We start from the raw sequence: 20297 nt of genomic DNA on the forward strand, positions 1-20297 counted from the left end.
CCCCCGATCTCCCGTTGTTTAATGGCGATATCTCTACCGGGTTAAGAGAGGAGAGTAGTGGTCAGTCTCGATAGAAGGAAGGACCTTGTGAACCCAGGAGGATGAAGGGTTGGACCCAGAGACAGAAAGAAGGAAATATAAGTCAACTTTGGCACGGCAGTCATCTGTCCTTCAGGATATAGAAGGAACAAGGTTGTGGTCTTCTGCACGCTGGCCAGGCGTGACATGTGACATGCTTTGGAGACTTTCTGGAGGGCAGGTGGCAATGACATGTGGGGCTGCAGTCAGGCAGCGGTAAGAGACTGTGCTGTCATCACTGGAAGCAGGCACCATCCTACTTTGACATAGGTACTAAATAGAGCATCCAGGATAGGGAGGTAGAGCCTGAGGAATCATGGACAACAGAGGCTAGATTCTGCCTTACTCAACTAACAAAGAATTCCTTGGGTTTTTTTTTTTCTTTTTTTACATTGAAAATGAAATTATAATTAGTCACATTTAAGAAATAAACACGGGCTGGTGAGATGGCTCAGCAGCTAAGAGTACCAACTGCTCTTCCGAAGATCCTGAGTTCAAATCCCAGCAGCCACATGGTGGCCACAATCACCTGTAATGAGATCTGACTCCCTCTTCTGGTGCGTCTGAGGACAGCTACAGTGTACTTATTTATAATAATAAATAAATCTTTAAAAAATTTTAAAAATAAAAGAAATAAACACACATATATACAATATCTGGTTTTATATTAACTACATCTATAAAAGCCAACATATTAGGACAGGTATTCTTTTTATTTTTGTTTTTAAAAAGTTGAAAGTAAAATCAAACTACTCAGGGAAGGAAGATGATATTTTGAACAATGAGGTTTGGGGGTTAATCCTGCCAAGCCTTTAAGCACAGGCTCCTAAGGAGAGGTGGTTCAATGCACATTTGCCATTCTGGTTTTATAGCCAATAAGGGCAGGAGTGACCTCCAGTAATGCAAGCCAACAACACAAAGGTATGACTATCTAAAACAACACAAATTTTGTATTAAGTAGCTTATTTCATTTTTGCAATATCCAGAGTTACTTTAAGTACTTAAATGTGTCTGAATAAAATCAATTTTTCATCTTTTACATAGACTTTATTTTTAGAAATGCCATTATGAACAATATAACACTGTCTCTGTGTCTTCCAATTCTTGATTACTCCTGGAATCAAGTTAGACAATTTGATACAAGGGTGTATCAAATATATATATTCTGTCCCAGGGTGCTACTCCAAATATCATCAGTAGAGAGAAGAAATGTACCCAAGGTTCAGGAATCATTGATGTTCAACCTTTAGGTAGAGCATGGCACCCACCCTGGGAAATCAGACACCGTGGTCACCATGGTATTCCGATTTATGGACTGGAAAGCTCACATTCAAAATAGATTTTTTTTCCTGAAGAGACATTTAAAAGATGAAGATAGATGTTTAATCTCCTATTAAAAATACCATGCTTGGTGGCACTCAATAGAGATTAACTAAAAATAACTATTCATCCCACTGAAGAGGTGATGGCTCAATTGAGTGCCAAGTGAATAGAAGGGAAAAAAAGAATTTATTTTATTTTTGGTGTCTCCCTGGCAGCAATCTGGTCACAGTGTTTACTGAATGGTGGCCATGCCATGCTGTCCTCAGATAGGAAGATAGTATTAAAAAAAAATCCCTGCACACTGCCCGTTAGTACAATACCCTTTGTTGATCAAATGGGTTTCCCATCGCCTCTTATTGTATCGCCATTCCTATAGACTGCAGGTGGCTAGGGTTTTTAGGTCGAGGCGCTGTCATCTTGGTAATGTGTGGTATGAAAGCTTGCACTCCTCAGCTCCCTTAAGTACAAGGGACATTTGACTATTTAACAGGTCTCTCTACTCAAGACACCAGCCATCACTTCCGTTGACTCACACTTGCCAGGAGATCAGTGAAATGGTCTTTGCCCTAACTTTGCCTATACAGCAAGTCACACACATTAGCCAAGAGCTGGAAGGCAGCCACAGGCCCTGCCAGGCAAGTCCCCAGTATCCACTGAGCCCTGGGCCCTGCTGACAGTACACCATATATTCTGGATGTCCGCAGAGATGGATACCATCTCTCAAAGGATGTGCAATTGAGGTGATGAAGGCTGAGTGATTGGCATGGGGCACAAGCAGTTTTTCTGTCAAGGCTACAAAGCATGGCTTATAAAGCTGCCTGTGTTGACAGATCCGTGCCAGAATCACACTTCGACCCTGGCACCTCATCTTTGCTGCAGTCGTTATAAGTGGAGAAGTTTCCCATCTCGTCTCACAGGGTGAAGCAGAGAAGTCATCCTGTGCTCATGTTTGAATCCCCTGCCGTCAACAGGAGTCTCTTTGCTTCAATCACAAAGATAAAATTACCTATTGCATGGGTAGGTCACACATGGCAGTATTTTTCATGTGGTCATTTGAGGCAGGAATAGCCACCAAGATTGTGGGAGGTCTGTGGAACCAGGGAGAGAGAGAGATGTAGGTAATAAGTGAGCTTCCTCACCAAACTGTGTCAGACCCAGGAGCAGGTGTTTCATATGGTAAGAGGAAGGCTTTTACTTAATAGATGAAAATCTGGGTATTGTTAACTAGAGATGACTATGTGTCCAGATTCTATGATCCTACGGTGACTCCATATCTGTCGTATTTTCATGACTGTGTGCCACAGAAGAGTGTAGAAACTCTAGTTTTGAGGAGCATGTCTCTTTGAACGTCTGGCCTGTAGAAAATCTAAAACCACAGACATAGGTAGGAATGTGCTTTTGCCTCAGAAGCCAGTTCTAGGGTGTGAAGAGAAGTTCTCTTGAACAAAAGCTGTGAAGCATTTTAATAATTTTTTTCCAAATAATTTGTCATTTACATCAGTATGCCGCCAATATTCAGTCCCATGCATTTTTAAAAATTGAGGGTGCAAGATGCCAAATACAAACAATGCACCCTTCCTATAAATATTTCAAAGCCTGTTAAATATGTCAATAAAAGACTTTTGTTGCAAGCCAACTTGGTCACCGTTGTGTTCAAGCATTTGCAGCCAGATAAATATAAACAGCATATGGTTTTTTTCAAAATGTGCTAGTGGTAGTCCAAGCAGCTGGCGTGCCCACAGCCTGCAAAACTATGCAATGATTACATTAGACTCAGGTGAGTAAGCTTAGCATAGTAGGGAAAATCACCACAACTAGCAGCTGAACATATTCTCTAGTCATTTTAGTTGTGTGTCTGTGTGTGAGTGTGTATGTGAGACTGTGCATGTGTGTGTATGTAAGTGTATGTGAGGAGAGTTTGTGCAAGTGTGAGTATGTATATGTGAGAGAGTATTGTGAGTGTGTGAGTGTGTGTGAGAGTGTGTACAAGTGAGTGCAAGTGAGAGTATATGTGAGTGTGCATGTGTGTATGTGTGTGAGTGTGTTTGTGTGAGAGAGTATGTGTGACTGTGCATGTGTGTACGTGTGTGAGTGTGTGTGAGAGAGAGAGTATGTGTGAGTGTGCATGTATGAGAGTGTGAGTATGTGTATCTGTGAGCATGTGTGAGTATGTGAGTGTGGGGGGAGTGTACAAGTGTGAGTGTGTGTGAAAGTATGTGTGAATATTCATGTTTGAGTACATGTGTGAGTGTTTGCGTGTAAAAGTGAGTGTTATGAGAGATTATATTTGAGTGTACATGTGTGCATATGTATGTGTGTGAGAGTATGTGTGAGTGTGCGTGTGTGAGTGTGTGCACGTGTGACCTGTGTGAGTGTATGTGTGTGGGTGAGTGAGTGTGGGTAAGAGTGTGTGTGTGTGTGTGTGTGTGTGTGTGTCTATAAGGGCATATGTGCATGTGCAAGTGTATTTGAGTATATGAGTGTGTGTATGTTTGTGTATAAGTGTATGAGTGTGTATGAGTGAGTGCGTGTGTGTGTGTACTGCACACATGTGGAGGTCAGAGACTAACTGGATGTCTTTCTTCAGGAGCTGCTGCTCACTCATCTCTATGACAGTCTCTCATTAGCCTAGAACTTGCCAGGTGGGCTAGGGCGGTGGCCAGAAAGCCTGCAGCTGTTTGTGACTCCCTGGAACTGGGACTGTAGGCACATGGTACCATATCCATTGTTAACGTGGGATCTGAGGACCAAACTCAGGTCCTTGTGCCTGTTAAATAAGCTATCATCGAGTCAACCCAAAATGGCGTCGTTTTCTAAGCCATGTATAAATGGTGCCTCTGGGCCTGTAGTTGTTCTACAGCTCTCGAACATTGACAGCTGTTTGTGTGTATTATATGAATGTAAATGTTGTAGTTGGGGGCAGGGTTCTGTGAGCTTCAGCTTAAATATGATAATAGATGGGCTCCTCCCACTAAAATCCAGCCCCATATCAAATATAAGTCCACCTACTTTGCTTTAAAAGAAAAATGCTAGACCAGGAAGGGTCATAATCTATTTTTAATAAAGATTTTCCCAGTAAGGAGACTGAAATATTTACTTATATTTAGACTGAAATTGAAATATTTAGGTGGGTTTGGGGGGGGAATGGGACAGTTGGTAAAAACTGCATCCATACACGAGCAATGAGATCAACTAATGAAAATGAAATTGCTTCATAAAGATTATTGCTGACCTCAGAATCAACCCCCCAACAAATGACTTCACAATCAGACACTCAAAAGAAGTTGACCATTTCTCCAAGACTGATATTTAACAATTCATACTTATATACTTTAAGGATTTATTTTGTAACGATGCATATATATGTAGAGGATATTTGCAAATGAGTACAGAAGCCCACAAGGCACAAGATTCCTCCTGGAACTGGAGTCACAAGATGGCTTCCAACCAACCACCCAATATAGTTGCTGGGAATCAAACTGGCGTCTTCTGAAAGTATAGTATGTATGTACCCTTAACTGCTGAGCCATCTCTCTAGACTCCCCCAATAGACACTTCTATTTTTAAACATGAATCTAAGTGCCACTATTAAATACCATTTGGGGATTTGAGCAGTTTATTCTGAAGGCTTGTACAGATATTTTTCCGTACTTGTTCATTATCTTGCTGCAGATCAAGTTTGCCTTTGGTGTGATAAATAGATATGTTGCCTAATATACCCTATGATATTATAGGACAGTAGCATACTTTGGTGATCCATTGCATCAAACCTAGGATCTTTTGTACTTTTACCATTGTATGAACTGGGTGTTCACGTTTCCTTCCGTTGCCCTGACAAACACCATGACCAGAGCAGTTTAGGGGAGGAAAGGGTTTATTTGTCTCACATTTTAGGTCATGGTCCATCACTGAGTGAACAAGGGCTATGACTACAGTGTAACTGTAACTATAACCCCTGAAAATCAAAACCAAGGAGGAGACCATGTACTTCCAACATACAGTGGCACAGGATGTACTTCACCATTCCAAACCATAGGAATGGGAGCACAGTGAGGAAATGCTGGGCCAAGGCAAGGATGAAAACCAGCTGGGCAAACTCCAGTGTCTCATGTCAGAGCTCTCTTCCGATCTCCAACTCCTTTCAGCTTTGTTGACTGCACCATACTTTTCTCTCTTGGGCTGGCTCTACGCTCTGTCTGCATTTCTTTCTCCGTTAATACTTTTCTTTACAGGCATCTCTACTATCTTGCAGTCATTAATGCTGCAGGCTTCACTTTCACAGTGACACACAGCGGCCTCTCCGGCCCTCCATGCAGGTTCACCCCCGACACCTGACCAGCCTCAATGGCCTTCCTTAGTCTCAGAGAGAGACCACAACTCCTTTCTTGTGACTCTAAAGCTAGAACCATGTGGCTAAAGCTACCAAGTTCTGCTGTTTGATGGGGCTGGAATCCGGCCTTCCCGTTCAATTACATTTTTATATTTGTGTCAGCGGTCTGTTTTGATAACTTTCTTCACTGCGTATGCTTTTCTTTAATTCCTCTTCATAAGTTGGATGCGTCTCTGGATGGGATCTCACCCTGAGATCAGCACTCCCTTTATTCCATTGATTGTCAAGCTTCTCTTTAAACTTCACATTTCCTGGAGCGCTGGACTTGGCTTCACTTCTTAGCTCTCCTTTTCTTCTCTAACTGGGCATTTTGTATTTTGCTTTGTCAATATTGCTCCTTTTCATTATAGATCTGAATAAGAGTGATCGCTAATAACCACATGACACAGTCTTAAACTCTCTTTTAATGCCATTAAACCAAAGATCTTTCTACTTAGCCTCAGGCAGAGTTTTAGGACAAGGACAGAAAGCAGACACATTTTTTTTTTTTTTTGCCAAAGTATCATAATGGCCTCTAGGCCTCTTACTAATCTTCCCCTCTGTAACTTCTTGAGCTGCAGCCCTGGGGTCCACAGCACTCTCAGCTCTTTCTTCAATGTCCCAACTAAGATGGCCCATGGAGTCCCACCTGCTTTTCCAGTCCAAAGTCCCAACGTCTTCCACAGTTCTCCAACAGACAGCATGGTCAGGCCTGTCACAGCAGTACCCTAGTCTCAGATACCAACTTCTGTCTTGATGGGCGTTCTATTGCTGTGGAGATATACCATGACCAAGGCAACTCTTATTTAAAATAACAACCACAACAACAACAACAGTTATAATTTTTAAACAATGGCAACCCACAAAAAGCTAGAGTTACATCTTGATCTACAGTCAGGAGAGAGAGACAGAGACAGAGACAGAGACAGAGAGATTGAGCCTCACATGACCCACCCCAAGTAACATCACTTCTTCCAACAGGACTACACCCACTCCAACAAGGCTACACTTCTTGTTCTTACTAATCCTTCCAAACAGTGCCAGTCCCTGGTAAGCATTCAAATATATGAGCCATTTTTATTCAAACCCCCACATTAGTTAACTTTTTATATAGCCCAGGGCCACCTATTGAGGGAATGGTGTCACTCCCAAGGGGCTCTTGCACTGATCAAAATACATGAAAGTTTAACCAAACAAATCCTGTCTACGTGCACATGGATGTGTGCTCCCTTGTGCGCACACACACACATGCACCACACACACACACACACATACACACAGAGAGAGAGAGAGAGAGAAACAGACAGACAGACAGACAGACAGACAGACAGACCATGATGACCATGAACATAAGGAAGTTGAATAACACTCCATTCTTCCCTGGAGGCTTCTGCTAACTAGCAAGGGTAACACAGAATACAGTCCATACAGCTGAGACACCTATGAGGTTAAGGTCACTCTTTCCAAAAGGATGCTGGGATATCATGGCAGAAACAATGAGACTAAGTACCAATAGTGGACATGGGCATTTCCTTCAATGCCATTTCAAATATGCTTTGTGGCAACTGGTCCAGGAGAGAAGTGCCCCCCCAACACATGAGCAGTGAGGAGAGCTTCAGGGTGTCCATGGGAGGAGGAGGGGAGAGGGGCACAATGCTTAGTGTTTTCTGTGGCCAGAGATAGGCCTGTGACTGTCATGGCATTGATCTTCTTGCCATCATAGGGAACATTTTAGCCACAGAGGCTCCAGACTAAACCTTGTACTTTTTAAAAGTGGGCAATGAGATGTGGTAGGAAGAGAAAGCTAAACAGAAAACCCTTTCCTTGTTTTTAGCCTTGCAAGCTCAACCTGAGTCACATGAGAGGGATGGGAGGTGAGACTTCAGCACCATGGATATTCAATGAGGTGTTGTAGATCGGACAGAATAAGGCCTCTCAGACTACATAAGATGTAAATGTGTGTCCTTGAGGGTGCTTACACTTAATAATCAATATTACACAGCAAACATATTTTTATATCATCAGTGTATTTTAGAATGTAAAGCCTTAACCAGTGTCCTTGAGACAGATCTATGCAGAGGAAAGTGGAAATCTTTTAAATTGGGGTTGAGCCTGCTTGTAAAATGATTGTGCAAAGCCAAGCCATTTCGGCTGCGGCCCATTTCAAAGGTTCAATCCGAGCCAGACCTGTAGACTATTAAGTCGGTTCAGGGAGGAGTGGGGGGGGGGCGAGGTCACATGACTCTCAGCTGAGCATACAGCTACTCCCCGCCTGGTGTGAGCAACTCTGCCTTAGTTACTTTCGGTCTAAGGGGAGGGCTAGAGTATGGAGGCTGAGGGGAACTAAGAAGAAAGGCTCCATTGCTGCAGCTATGGGAAGCCTATGGCCCTGTTGGCTAAAAGCTTTCTAGGTCCAGCCTGTTATAGAAGGAACAATGTATCCCTGTGAGCAACCCCTCACCTCTGCTTTGGAAGGAAACCCAATCATTTCCTTAATCCCTGGAGTGAGTTTTGGTTAGAACTGTTCCTTTGCTTATTGTTGGGACCTTAGGAGAAGGGTTAGACATTGCGTGAACTTCCCCCGGGGAAGAGATTTTAGCAACAGTGCTTAGATGATAAAATAATGTTTCCATTAATGAAGAAATATGAGCTATAAATCTGAGATGTGCTACATGGTCATCTTGTTTCTTCTTCTCCAGCTATCTTCCCCCAAATGCTCTGAATAGTAAGGGCTAGATGTTGCCCCTTTTTATACTTTCATGTGTGTACATGAGTGTCTCTTCTACAGCTCAAAAGGATCTGAGGGCAACGGGCCCATCTTCTTTTTCTTTATGTGTGTGGGCATTTGCTTTGTGTATGTCTGTGCACCACACATGTGTGCTGGTGTCTATGGAGACAAGACAGGGTACTGGACCACCTGGAAGCCAGGAACTGGCACAACAGAGTGATGCGAGCTTCCGTGTGGGTGCTGGCAATCCAACTCCGGTCCTCTTCTAGAACAACGAGTGCTCTTACCTGCTGAGCCATCTCTGCAGCCACAAAAGTCCCATACTTCTCAGTACCAAGAATGAAAGTCTCTGCATGTTTGTCCCTATAAGCCGCCTTTTTTCCCACTGCATGGACCACTACCCCAAATTCTTGCATTTCCAAAATTAGTAAGGGCAAGTATTTTATTGCTCTTTCTTAATTCTTATTTTATAATCTTAACATTGAATGAGTCTGTTCAAGCTATGTGAGCAACTGAAACTTTGTTTTTAAAGGATGGACTGATGAACGGAAAATTGCATCCATCTGGCCTCAGTTTACACACACACACACACACACACCCCAGCTCTTAAATCCCTCTTTGAGCACATAAAGCAGGTTGTTATTGCAAGCTTGGTCTCCAGTTACAATATTCCTATAGAAGTAACAAGAAATCCATCCATGTCTAGCCTTTCTTAGTTTAATAATAAGTAATTTTTATCACTATTGCCTTACTGCTATGGGCTCATCTTTACTGAGAGCCTACTCTATACCAGACACCTGGCAGTAGCCATCTGTTTATCTGACATTTAAGTGATGCTATATCTGGAATGTTCTCAAAATGTTTTAAATGTTTTTAAGTATTTTTGTTCTTAAAAAAAAAATAAATAACCAGACTATTCATGTTTGGAAGTTCTCAGTGGACTTTATAAGATGATCCTTTGGTGACTACCATGTATAGGTCTTAAACAGCCAGGGCTAAATCCTCCCTAACCTTCTTAGAGAGTTCAAATGCCAGAGAGAGAACTGCTAACCATAAACAAAGATGGGTGTGTGTGTAATCACTTTCAATAGATTGCTACACGCTCGTCTGCCTATCTGGACATTCCAGAATACTAAAACCCTACGTAGATTCTTGTAATAATGCTATCTCACTCGTTCCGATCATAATCTCCCCAAAAAATAATACTTTCCCAAGGTTGATGAAATAAGAAGCTAGATGGTCATGGTCTAAAAGAGCAGCCAGTGCGGGGATCAGTACAGAGGCCCTGCGAGTAGAGCTACAGTTGCACCTGTGTTAACCCAAGTGCAGCTCACTCTGCATGCATAGCTACATTTCTGACAGTTAGATATCTACACCATGGGTCTTTCTCATGTCAGCAAAGCACATTTTCTTTGCAATCCAAGCCTGTCCACGGAAGCACCTGCTGCCGTTCACCTCATCCTGTGCCCCAGTTCTAGAGAGCCTGCCATCCCTCCTGACTCCACGAACCCTAGTCTCAGGAGAAAGGAACAGAAGGTCCTCAGGAGTGGCTCTCTTCCTTGCAGACTCTACATCGCGGCCCTTTCCACTCCCAACTGTAGCCCCAATGCTGCTGTTCTTTCACTGGATTGAGGAGCCTCCTGTGAGAGTTCCCCGCCCCATTCCCTTGCCAGAAAGCTGAGAGTTGACCCTGGGCAAGCCTGCAGCTCATGTTTTGTATACTTGTTTTAGGGGTACATTGTGGAACCATCTACGCTATTGCAACATTAATATTCCCTTTTCTTTATTCTATTGGTCTCCCTGCATTTGGCTCTCTTATTATTAGCTGTCGAAAATTCCTTGGGGAAGTTGTTGGGTGTAAATAATAAATTGATGAAAGAATTCATGGTGAAAGAGGAGACAGAGGCTGCCACTCTTCTGGCTAACTCATTGCTGGCGAATATTGTGGCTACCTTAACTACTAGCAGGCGATGAATAGCTTTGTCCAAGGGCCATCCGTATTCAAGCCCCCATGGTTTTTAGTTCACTGGCAAATTTAGGGGCTATTCACTTAGGAGGTAATATTACTGGAAATAGTTTTTAACCTCAGTGAGGTTCCCTCTATAAGAATGCTAAAATATTAGCTTGAGGGCATTTGAGACTATAACAGGAAAACCACAGCTATATCGTTCCTAACTCCATAGCAAACAAGTGTAAAAGACTTTTCATCCCAAACCACTGAACATCATGTGCACCCTCAAGTTGGGAGCCATTGATAGTGTTGGACCTATGCGCACTCACACACCTCCATCACCCACCTGAAGATTACTGTGAAAAAGCCCATGCCCCTTTCTTAACAAGGTCATGACTTGTTAGGCTGGGGCAGAACCTCACTGGCGAGCCAAAAGCAGTTTTCCACTAGGATCACGGAACTTGCCAAAATAAGACTGCTTTCAGTTATTAACGCCAAGACAAGCTCACCAGAACCAGGAGTCTGTGGTTTGCCCAGAGAGGAGGCTCCTGTCCCTGGCTCCAGGGGGGGTGCTCTCTAAACAGTTACGCCCCCGGAGAGAGCTGCTCTCTTGCATCTTCATCACTGGGTAGCTGAGCTGTGTGCCTGTCAGATTTCCTCATCTCCCCTCGAGTGACAGCGGCATTGACAACATGTTATACTCCACATTGATTTTACAGTTAAGGAGCTGATTGTGATGTATAAGGATTTTACGAATTCAGCTGAGAGGCTGACTTTTGCCTTTTATCATTCCATTAAAATTTTATAACCATCTTTTTCATGTCACTTCACCCATGAATTCTTACTTTAGAAAGTGATAGCTACTGCGGTGAGTGTAACTCTCTCCCTGTGTTCACGGGCTTTTTATTGTATTAGCCAACTACCCCAATTACAGTTATTACTCATGTTTTACATAATTGTGGTGACCCTTTCCACTGAGCGGTAGCAGGACAGTTGATTTGTATATAGAGTTAGATGATCCTGCTTATCATTTTAAAGCATGAAGTTGAAAGAGTGCCAGAAGTCAGGTTTTTAACACTTCCCTAGCCAAAGGAGCTCATTAAGACAAGTCTGTTCCTCTCTGAGATGCATTAAAAGACCCTTCTGCGGCGGGACTGCACTCAGCTTCCCCAAGAGAGAGAAGCTAATAAAATGTATGCTGGCTTTGGGGAGCGGGGATCATGAAATTGAAATTGAATGTCCCCTCTTCCCAAGATAAGAAGTCTTTAAGGAAGGGCTGTGTTCTGGGGGAGTTTGAAGTGCGAGTTGGGCTCATTATCATGGATGTTTTACCTATCGCACATCAGCATCTTCCGGAGAAATAAAAGGCTTTATTCTCCTCACAGAGAACAAACTACATCCTTGTTGGTACTTTTCCCTGAAGAAGCTCATGGCTTGATAGCTCACAGAGGAGGGAATAATTATGTGAGACCCTGATGAAAACCTGCTCGGAAACATTCTGATTTTTAAGTGTATCTTATTCTTCACTGGGGAGAGGGGGCGAGATACAGTTAGGCTGAGGGTTTGCATCTCCACCATCGATCTTACAAGCTCCCATATCAGAGGAATTTTTTTTTTTTTTAAGATTGCAAAACAACATTCATAGCTTGCAAGAGTCTCACTTATTCTTCTCTGGGAAATAGCTAACTGTGCATGACATGCCTGGCTAAGAAAGAGCCTTATCCCCATGTTGGTATGATAATTGCTTCAGTACCTATGTACTGGAGAGGTGAGAAGAAATGTCACCTATGTATTCAGATGGCTTTCAAGTGAAGGTAACGACAGAGCAGCCTGGGGAATGCCTGTATCAACATCACTAGGACACTAGGATTTCTCTCTCCACAAAGGACGTGTGACCAAATTGTCAAAAATGGCTTGATGTCAGGTCCCTTCAAAAGATGAATTACGATTCTACCATGAGTCCAGTTGGTGACTAAAACGTGGGCCATTCTGTTTGAAAACGCCCTTTAGCCAGCTATTATCACAGCCGCTGGCTTCACAAGTCTGTGGCTGCTTTAACACATAGACCTCGGTGGGACACTGAATCACACATTCACACTCAAATCAATGCTGTTTTAAACAATTACTAAATCCAACTATATCTTTTTAAAAGATTTTCAATAAAATCTAATGTTCACAGGAAAAAAATCTCATAAATGTCAAAATTGCTGTGGGCAGAAAAGAGGGCTATAGTATTTTTTTTTTTTTGATCTGTTGTAGCAATTTATAGATCTCAGGCCATGGTTTATAAGAATGCTAAATGTTCTGGAATTACAGCTGTTACTGATCAGTGATTGAGCCAGATTTGTGTTATTGCGCCATGTTCCTGCTTGTACCTAGAGAGCAGTAAAGCCGCAATATAATAAAAAGCACCTGCATTTTAAATGAAATTTCAATTGAAAAACTTAACAGCCCTTCAAATTGCAGAATTTAACACAGCCCAGTAAAGCTTAAATAACACTTTGCCGGCGAGGGCTGAGGGGATTCGCATTCAAGGTGACTTGATTGTGTCGCATGGTGAAATTATTTACAATTAAGGAATTTCTCTGGAGGGCTGCAGAGAGCTTGCTGCCCCCCACCACCTCTGCAGGCATATGGTGGGCCTTTTTCAGTATTCATGGGGCCTCCCGAACCTTTATGATAATTGAATCAGTTAGAGGGCTGAGTGGAGCAGGCGCGAAACCTCTTAACCTAAAGGTCAGATCTGTGCATTGTTTATTTATCTGTCGGGGAAGGAGCTAGATCATCCTCGGCTCTGTCACAGGCGGAAGGAAAAAAAAATCACCGATAATATTAACAGGGAGTAGATAAATCGCAAAACATGGATTAGCATGATAAACAGAAGCAGCGTCATCTGGAATGGGCAATGAAGATGCTGCAGGGTTTCTCTGGGTTGTACACTCTCTTGGGTCTGTTACAACAGCGTTGTTGGACATCATTGGGACTGGAGATCCGGGGGGGCAGGGGGAGCAAAATGTGGCCAAAGCCAGAATTTTGTCAAACTGCCAGCTTGTAGATGTCTCCTCTAATGCCTTGATTTTAAAAACCAAACACAAAAATGAAAATAATCTTTATGATATTTTTCAGCGTTAGCTTTAGTCAAAAGAAATGATTTTGATGGATCTCTATTAGAAGGGAAAGGACAACCTCAGAAATATTCAGCAAGGATTTCACTACCATGATGAGAAGGGTGGTCATGCCTGTCTTCTTATCTGTCTGTCTCTTGTCTCTACTTGAGTTTTACTGTCGAGAGTCTAGGGGAAGTTTGTAAGGCCACGGCTTCACGGCTCTGTTCTTCTTTCTAGAGCCTGGACCTATAGATGCTCCAGCTCTTCTACATGTGAATGCTAGGATGCTGTCGGTGACCTGGCGGAAGCCTGCGAACTGCAATGGAGTCATTTCCCATTATAACATTTACCTGCATGGCCATCTCTACTTAACTGTCTCTGGAAGTGTCACTAACTGCACTGTGGCCCATCTGCATCCTCACACGGCCTATCGCTTCCAGGTAGAAGCCTGCACCCCCCAAGGGTGCTCTAAGTCACCGGTGTCTGAGACTGTGTGGACACTCCCAGGAAATCTAGAAGGCATCCCAAGCCCAGAGCTGTTCCCATACACTCCAACATCGACCATAGTAACTTGGAAACCTACGGCACACCTGGATGGATTGGTTGAGAACGTTACAATCGAGAGACGAGTCACAGGGAAAGAGGAAGTTAGCAGCCTGGTGACCTTCCCAACAAGTCAAGCCATGAAGTTTATAGATAACGATCCTGCCCTCCGCCCTTGGACACACTATGAATACCGGGTTCTGGGCAGCACTCTTAATGGAGACGCAAATAGCAGTGCTTGGGTAGAAGTGACCACAAGGCCCTGTCGACCTTCTGGAGTGCAGCCACCCACGGTGCGTGTGCTGGGACAGGATAGAATCGAGGTAAGGTGCCGGGTGTTCTGGCTTCTCTGCAAACCTACAGACGTGTGAATTTGCCCTGGCTGCTCTCTGTGTTGAACAGAGCCATCTACTGACGAGACTACTGCATTTATTATCTTAGGCAATTGCTGCAGAAACTGGGCTTTTGGCCTTTAGCCCAAACTATCTCAAATTCAATGTCAGTTTTTCATTTCTCCCTGTATCCCTTTAATTATATTGTTGAGAGACTGCTATTTGCCTCGTACACATGAAATACTTTGATACCGCTGTGGGATGCTTAGCCTCGGCGCCACAGCATATTTAAACGGATCAGAAAATGAGACGAGATGGGGAGCTGATGGAAGTCCTGAGAAGCATATTAACAAACAAAAATTCCACACAATAATATTCCGGGCTTCGTTAAAAAAAAAAAAAGTCAAAGAACTAAAATGATGGAAAAAGAAATTAAGAAAACAGCATATTGCTAGGGTATCCAGAAAGCTCAATTATTTGCCTCGTCCTTCAGGGATTGAACTCCGGAGGATGGGTAACTACCATTGTTTTGGCTGGCATACAAACTTCATTCAAGGGAAATTAGTGTAACCAAACAGGAGGGAGTTTTGCAGCTTAGAAGCCTCTTTTGTGTAAATACACACATGCTTCCATGGATTCGGTCTTGTACCACTGCCAAAAGGCTTGATACAGCGGCTTGCTCACCGGAGCACAAAGCCGAGGGCATTTGCATAACAGCAAAGTTCATCTGTTGGAATTATTCCTTGGGTCTAGGCTGTAGTCCCTCTCAGCAATGAAAGACACACACTAAGTGATGCTAGGTGAGTTAAAATTTGGAAGAAAAATTCATTTAACCCGTGAGCTAGAAGTAACTGCTTATCAGTTTTGTTTTTTTTTTAAAATTTGGCCTTTGAAAATTAAACACCCACAATAATCTTAATTGTCTTCCCTCTGAGAGTTGTTAAAGCAACACAATTTTTGGTAAATTTGAGTAAAGCATACAGTATTCTGTTGATTTAGTACTAAACGGAATTTAATTTTTAAATACAGCATATGTGATATTTATTGTATGAACTGGAAAAAAATCATAACCGGTCTTCAGTCGAATAAAAAATAAAACAAAACAAAAAGACAAACAAACATACAAATCACTAATTATTCCAGAACTGACCTTTCAACTCTGGAAACATTCTGTGGGACTTTGGGGTAGAGCTGGTCGATGGCCTGTGTCGTAGGATACATGGTCCTATACAAAGGCAAAAGCTATATCATAGACATTATGTTGATTTTTTTTCTACCTGTACAATTGCTGAGTGGCTTGGCTAAAGGAGCTGAATCCTATGGGCCCTCACCTCAGACCCACAAAACCATGGTAACCCCAGGACAGGTTCTTAGACAGATCTGAAATACAGAGGTGTGACAGCCAACACTGATTCCTATTTCTAAACCAGGAAATTGAAGAGAGCACAAGGAATACAGAACTAAATCCGGTGCTTCGTGGAGTGTATTCAAATGTTGCTCAAAGAGCATACTTTTGTGTTAGTATTATTGGCTCAGCATTGTACTTGGGAGATAGCTTACAACTTTACCAAAGTACATTTTCTAGTGTGATTGCCTCTTGTAAACAGATATATGCCTGGGAAACTGTGACTTGCTCTCTGCAAGGACAGATCCCGAAATCAAAATTGCAAATAGATAAAACATTTATGAGGAACCACGGGATAGTCATTAATGCATGGGTTAAGAAAGCCATTCAATATTTACCAGGCACTACTGTTCTAAGTAAATTGTCAATAATATTAACAGTGACAATATGTTCCACTCTCTATATTTCTTCAAGCACATTTATGAATGTCTCCTTTTGACACCAGAGACAGAGTAGGACCAAAAGAAAGCCCCTCACCTCGGGGGGGGGGTGGTTACACCAAAGACAAGTACGCATAGTAGAGTCTTACAACTGGAAAGGACGTGGAGCAGGGAGCAGAGTCGGATTAAGGTTAATAGAGAAAGTGATTGGGGTGGGAAATGATGGTGTCCCGCTGGTCTCAGTCATTCTGTGCGTGGGTCAGGTAAGTTCAGAGAGAAGTCCTGCAGGTTGAAGCTTCCAGGACATGGGACCACATTTCGTGATGTGCTTCTCTCCAGCAGCATCCCAAAGCTGTGTAGGTACCAGAGATGGAGAGACAGGAATTGTCTAGGTTCCAGTGTTCTTCTCTCATCCCTCTCCATGTTACAAGCCCCCAGCATTCAGTCATCATTGGTCTGGACCGTCCTGTATCTGGTCCTGATACGCATCCACAGACCACTTCTAAACACCACAGTCAGATTAAATTTTCACCTCTCTAATACCTCACATGGGGGTATTAGGGTTGAAAATTAGGGGTTGATTGGTTGGTTGGTTGGTTGGTTCTTGGGGGACAACTTGTGGTCATGTACTGTTATCACCTTGGTTTATCCCTGTTCTGTATAGTGTCACCTTCAGGAGCTACTGTCCAACAGGGACAGTGGGAGAAGTGACACAAACTGAACCAACTAGAAGACAAATACAAAATAACATATTAGTAAGTATTACAAAGTAACGTATTAGCAAGTATACAAAGTAACATATTAGCAAGTATACAAAGTAACATATTAGCAAGTATACAAAGTAACATATTAGCAAGTATACAAAGATTTGCTACCAAGGCCAGACCTAAGAGACTCCTACTGAGGATGACACATTGAAGTCATACCCAGGCTTCTGTGAGAGTTCAAGGACAGTTTAAGTAACTTAGTGAACAGCTGTCCCAAAATGTAGACATAATGTAGACAAAATGTAGACATAATGTAGACATAATGTAGACATAATGACTCCATGGTGGACGGCTCACCTGGGTTCTCTACCTGACCACTAAAACATTACTTACACCTTGGTGAAGACATAAGTATTAAGGAGAATTGGAGACCACACAGTAGGTCAAGATCATATTCTTCAAATATGACTATCAAGAAAAGAAAGCATCTCGAAGTCATTATATTACACGAAAAATAAAATCTGTTTACTTCCATGTGGTACTTAATTTCCTGAAAAAAAAAATTAATTTTTGAAAGTTGGTAGCAAGTCTCTACTCAGACTAAAAAGGACAGACAGCTCAATAAAGTATAGAATAATTTCATGTTTAAATACCAATCTAAAGTTTTTGAATAAAATATTAGCAAATTGAGAAGCAATTGATGCAGAATATCAAATAATAGAATGAGACAAAGTAGATTCGGTTCCACCGATGTAAGGAGATCTCAGTAGCCAAGTGTCTGTCAATATGCCTTTCCCGTTAACCAGCTAAGGAGAAAGCCTGTCCGGGCTTTCCCACAAAAAGACTTACAAGGGGCTGAAAAAGTGGCTTTGTAATTAAGAGTAATTACCGTTCTTTCATTGGACTCCAGTTCAGACCCAACACCCATGTCAGGCAATCCCATAACTGCTTAACAACTCCAGTTTCATGGGGCCCAACACCATCTGGCCTCCTTGGGCCCCTGCACACAGGTGGCATACATAAACTCACACAGGCGCCCACAAGCACATAAATAACAACAATAAATAGTTGTAAATGACCTTATAAGATTCTGAAGCCATTTCTTTACAAAGTAAATTAGCAAAATAAAATCAGAATAGGAAGTAGGATTTCCAATAGGATTCAGCCAACATATAGGTCGCCACAGGAAAGCACTTGGTACGAATGAGAGATAAAACTGAGAAATAAAAAGTAAAGTACAGAAATCACCAGGTTATGAGTCTGTACAGAAGCTACAGACCTTACTTTAGGGTGCCACTGGGGACCCCTAACTGTGAACCCTCGTCTGTTCGGCTCCCTTATGCTGAGGCTAGAATGTGTCATAGCTTTGTTAAACTATACACTAGCTTCAAAAAGTCAACTGTGACTCTCAAAAAAAAAAAAAATACATATAATGGCCACCTATCCCCAGTCTTTGTAAAAGTAACCTCTTCGGCCCACATGCCCACAAGGTAAAGCAAGGCGTTTCATTTAATTGAGTTACAAATGCTCAAATTCTTAAGTCCTGATGCTGCCCTACGGAGGCATGTGGACGTGTGAATTTCCTCCAGGTGCTTGCTCTGTGTCCTTCGGAACACCCACGGGGAGCTGAATCACCAAGGTGTGAGGAGTCCGACTCTCCGTAGAAAGCTTCGTACCTACAGCCAAGCGGAGGAAGCCGCTCCTGCTGGCTCCTGACTTTCAGCTCATTGACCCCGAGGCCCTCATTTCTGTCTAGTTCAGAGGGCTACGCTGAATGTAGGCCTTCAGAAAATGACTTCCGGGCAATGAGGTAGAAAGAACGCTAGGCTACGTGAACTTTGGTTGTTCGGTTCCGGTGTTCTCACTCCGATGCGGATGGCCTTCTATTTCAGGTCACTTGGAAAGCCCCACTTATCCAGAACGGAGACATACTGAGCTATGAGATCCGAATGCCGGATCCTCTCATCAAAATAACCAATGTGAGCTCGATCGTGTTGAGTCAGCGGATCAAGCATCTGATTCCTTTCACTGACTATTCAGTCACCATTGTTGCTTGCTCTGGAGGTAACGGGTACCAAGGAGGATGCACAGAGAGCCAACCCACCTTTGCTACTACCCACCCAGGCCTGCCTCAGGAACTGGCCCCGTTGTCTGTGATTCTTCTAAGTGAATCTTATGTTGGGATTTCTTGGCAGCCACCATCCAAACCAAACGGACCAAATTTGAGGTATAGAAAATGATTTTAGTTTGGGGTTTGTTCTAGCTGTATCATTCCAAGAGACAGAGGGGCTGGATTGCATCTACATCTCAACATAGAACTAATTCCATACTGCATACCATACCTGCCTCCACAAACTCATAATAATGTATACAGTTGCATAATATCTCATTGTACATCTTGATTTAAATGGAAGCGAGGGCACTCACCAAGAGAGAAAATCGTAACGTTGAAACAGACTAAAACCACCAAATATTTACTACATAGCTGAGGTTTCACTTCATTATTCTGTTATGACTTTTAAAAAATATTTTTATTCTGTTGGACAGCTCTGGTGCATATTCTGTGTAATGTGGTGGGACAATTGTGTGTCTGAATTATAGAATTAACCCTGAAGTTGTCTCCATATCACCACTATCTATAGACTTGTGAAGAATGTTCTTGGAGATAAGATGGGAGCAAAGAGCTGTGATTCTAAAATGGTTGCAGCAGCCAGAATTGGATACTTGGCAGAAAAAAAAAAGAAAGAAAAGAAAAAACAGAATAGATAATATCATTGTTTGTAAAATTTTGATGTTAGAAGTCTTAGGAAATCATTAAGTTGATAAGATTTTTATACTCGTACTTTGCATGAGACTCTCAATAACTATTGAGCAAATCTGACATAGAAATCTAAAATGTTACCATTCCCACTGACGTTCAAAACTATGAGTGGAAATGATAATTTCCAATTACAGATAGTTGCACCACAAAAATATGCTTACCTGGAAACACTTCATAATTGCACTGAGGCCTTATTTATTCTCGCATGCAGGCATCACACACACCTGCCATTAAACTACCTGAATCTCAGTAATAATGTTGGTTGAGACAATCACGATATCCCTGCTTGTCTTTTGCTTTAGATACGAGCTTCTGAGACGGAAAATCCTGCAGCCACTTGCTTCAAATCCCCCTGAAGATTTAAATCTGTGGCACAATATTTATTCAGGAACTCGGTGGTTTTACAAAGATAAGGGTCTTAGCAGGTGAGATTACGAAAACTATAAAAACAAATGCTGGTGTTTAGTTTGGGGCATGTTGAATAGTTCAAAGTGCCCCAGCATCTTCGTTGTGTGCACCTGTTATCAGTTGCACCATAGAATATGTTCAGTTA

At 42.4% G+C, this 20297-nt stretch overlaps 1 protein-coding gene across 1 annotated transcript in view; it reads left to right on the forward strand.

The window, feature by feature from the left end:
- Window positions 1-20297, forward strand: part of Ush2a (usherin) — a 689504-nt gene that overhangs the window by 436347 nt on the left and 232860 nt on the right. Inside the window, 3 exon segments of the mRNA XM_031338301.1 lie at window positions 13794-14422; window positions 18816-19150; window positions 20047-20169. Of these exon segments, the coding sequence (XP_031194161.1) occupies window positions 13794-14422; window positions 18816-19150; window positions 20047-20169 (1087 nt within the window).

Source organism: Mastomys coucha, unplaced genomic scaffold, assembly GCF_008632895.1.
Source record: "Mastomys coucha isolate ucsf_1 unplaced genomic scaffold, UCSF_Mcou_1 pScaffold1, whole genome shotgun sequence".
Lineage (NCBI taxonomy): Eukaryota > Metazoa > Chordata > Mammalia > Rodentia > Muridae > Mastomys > Mastomys coucha.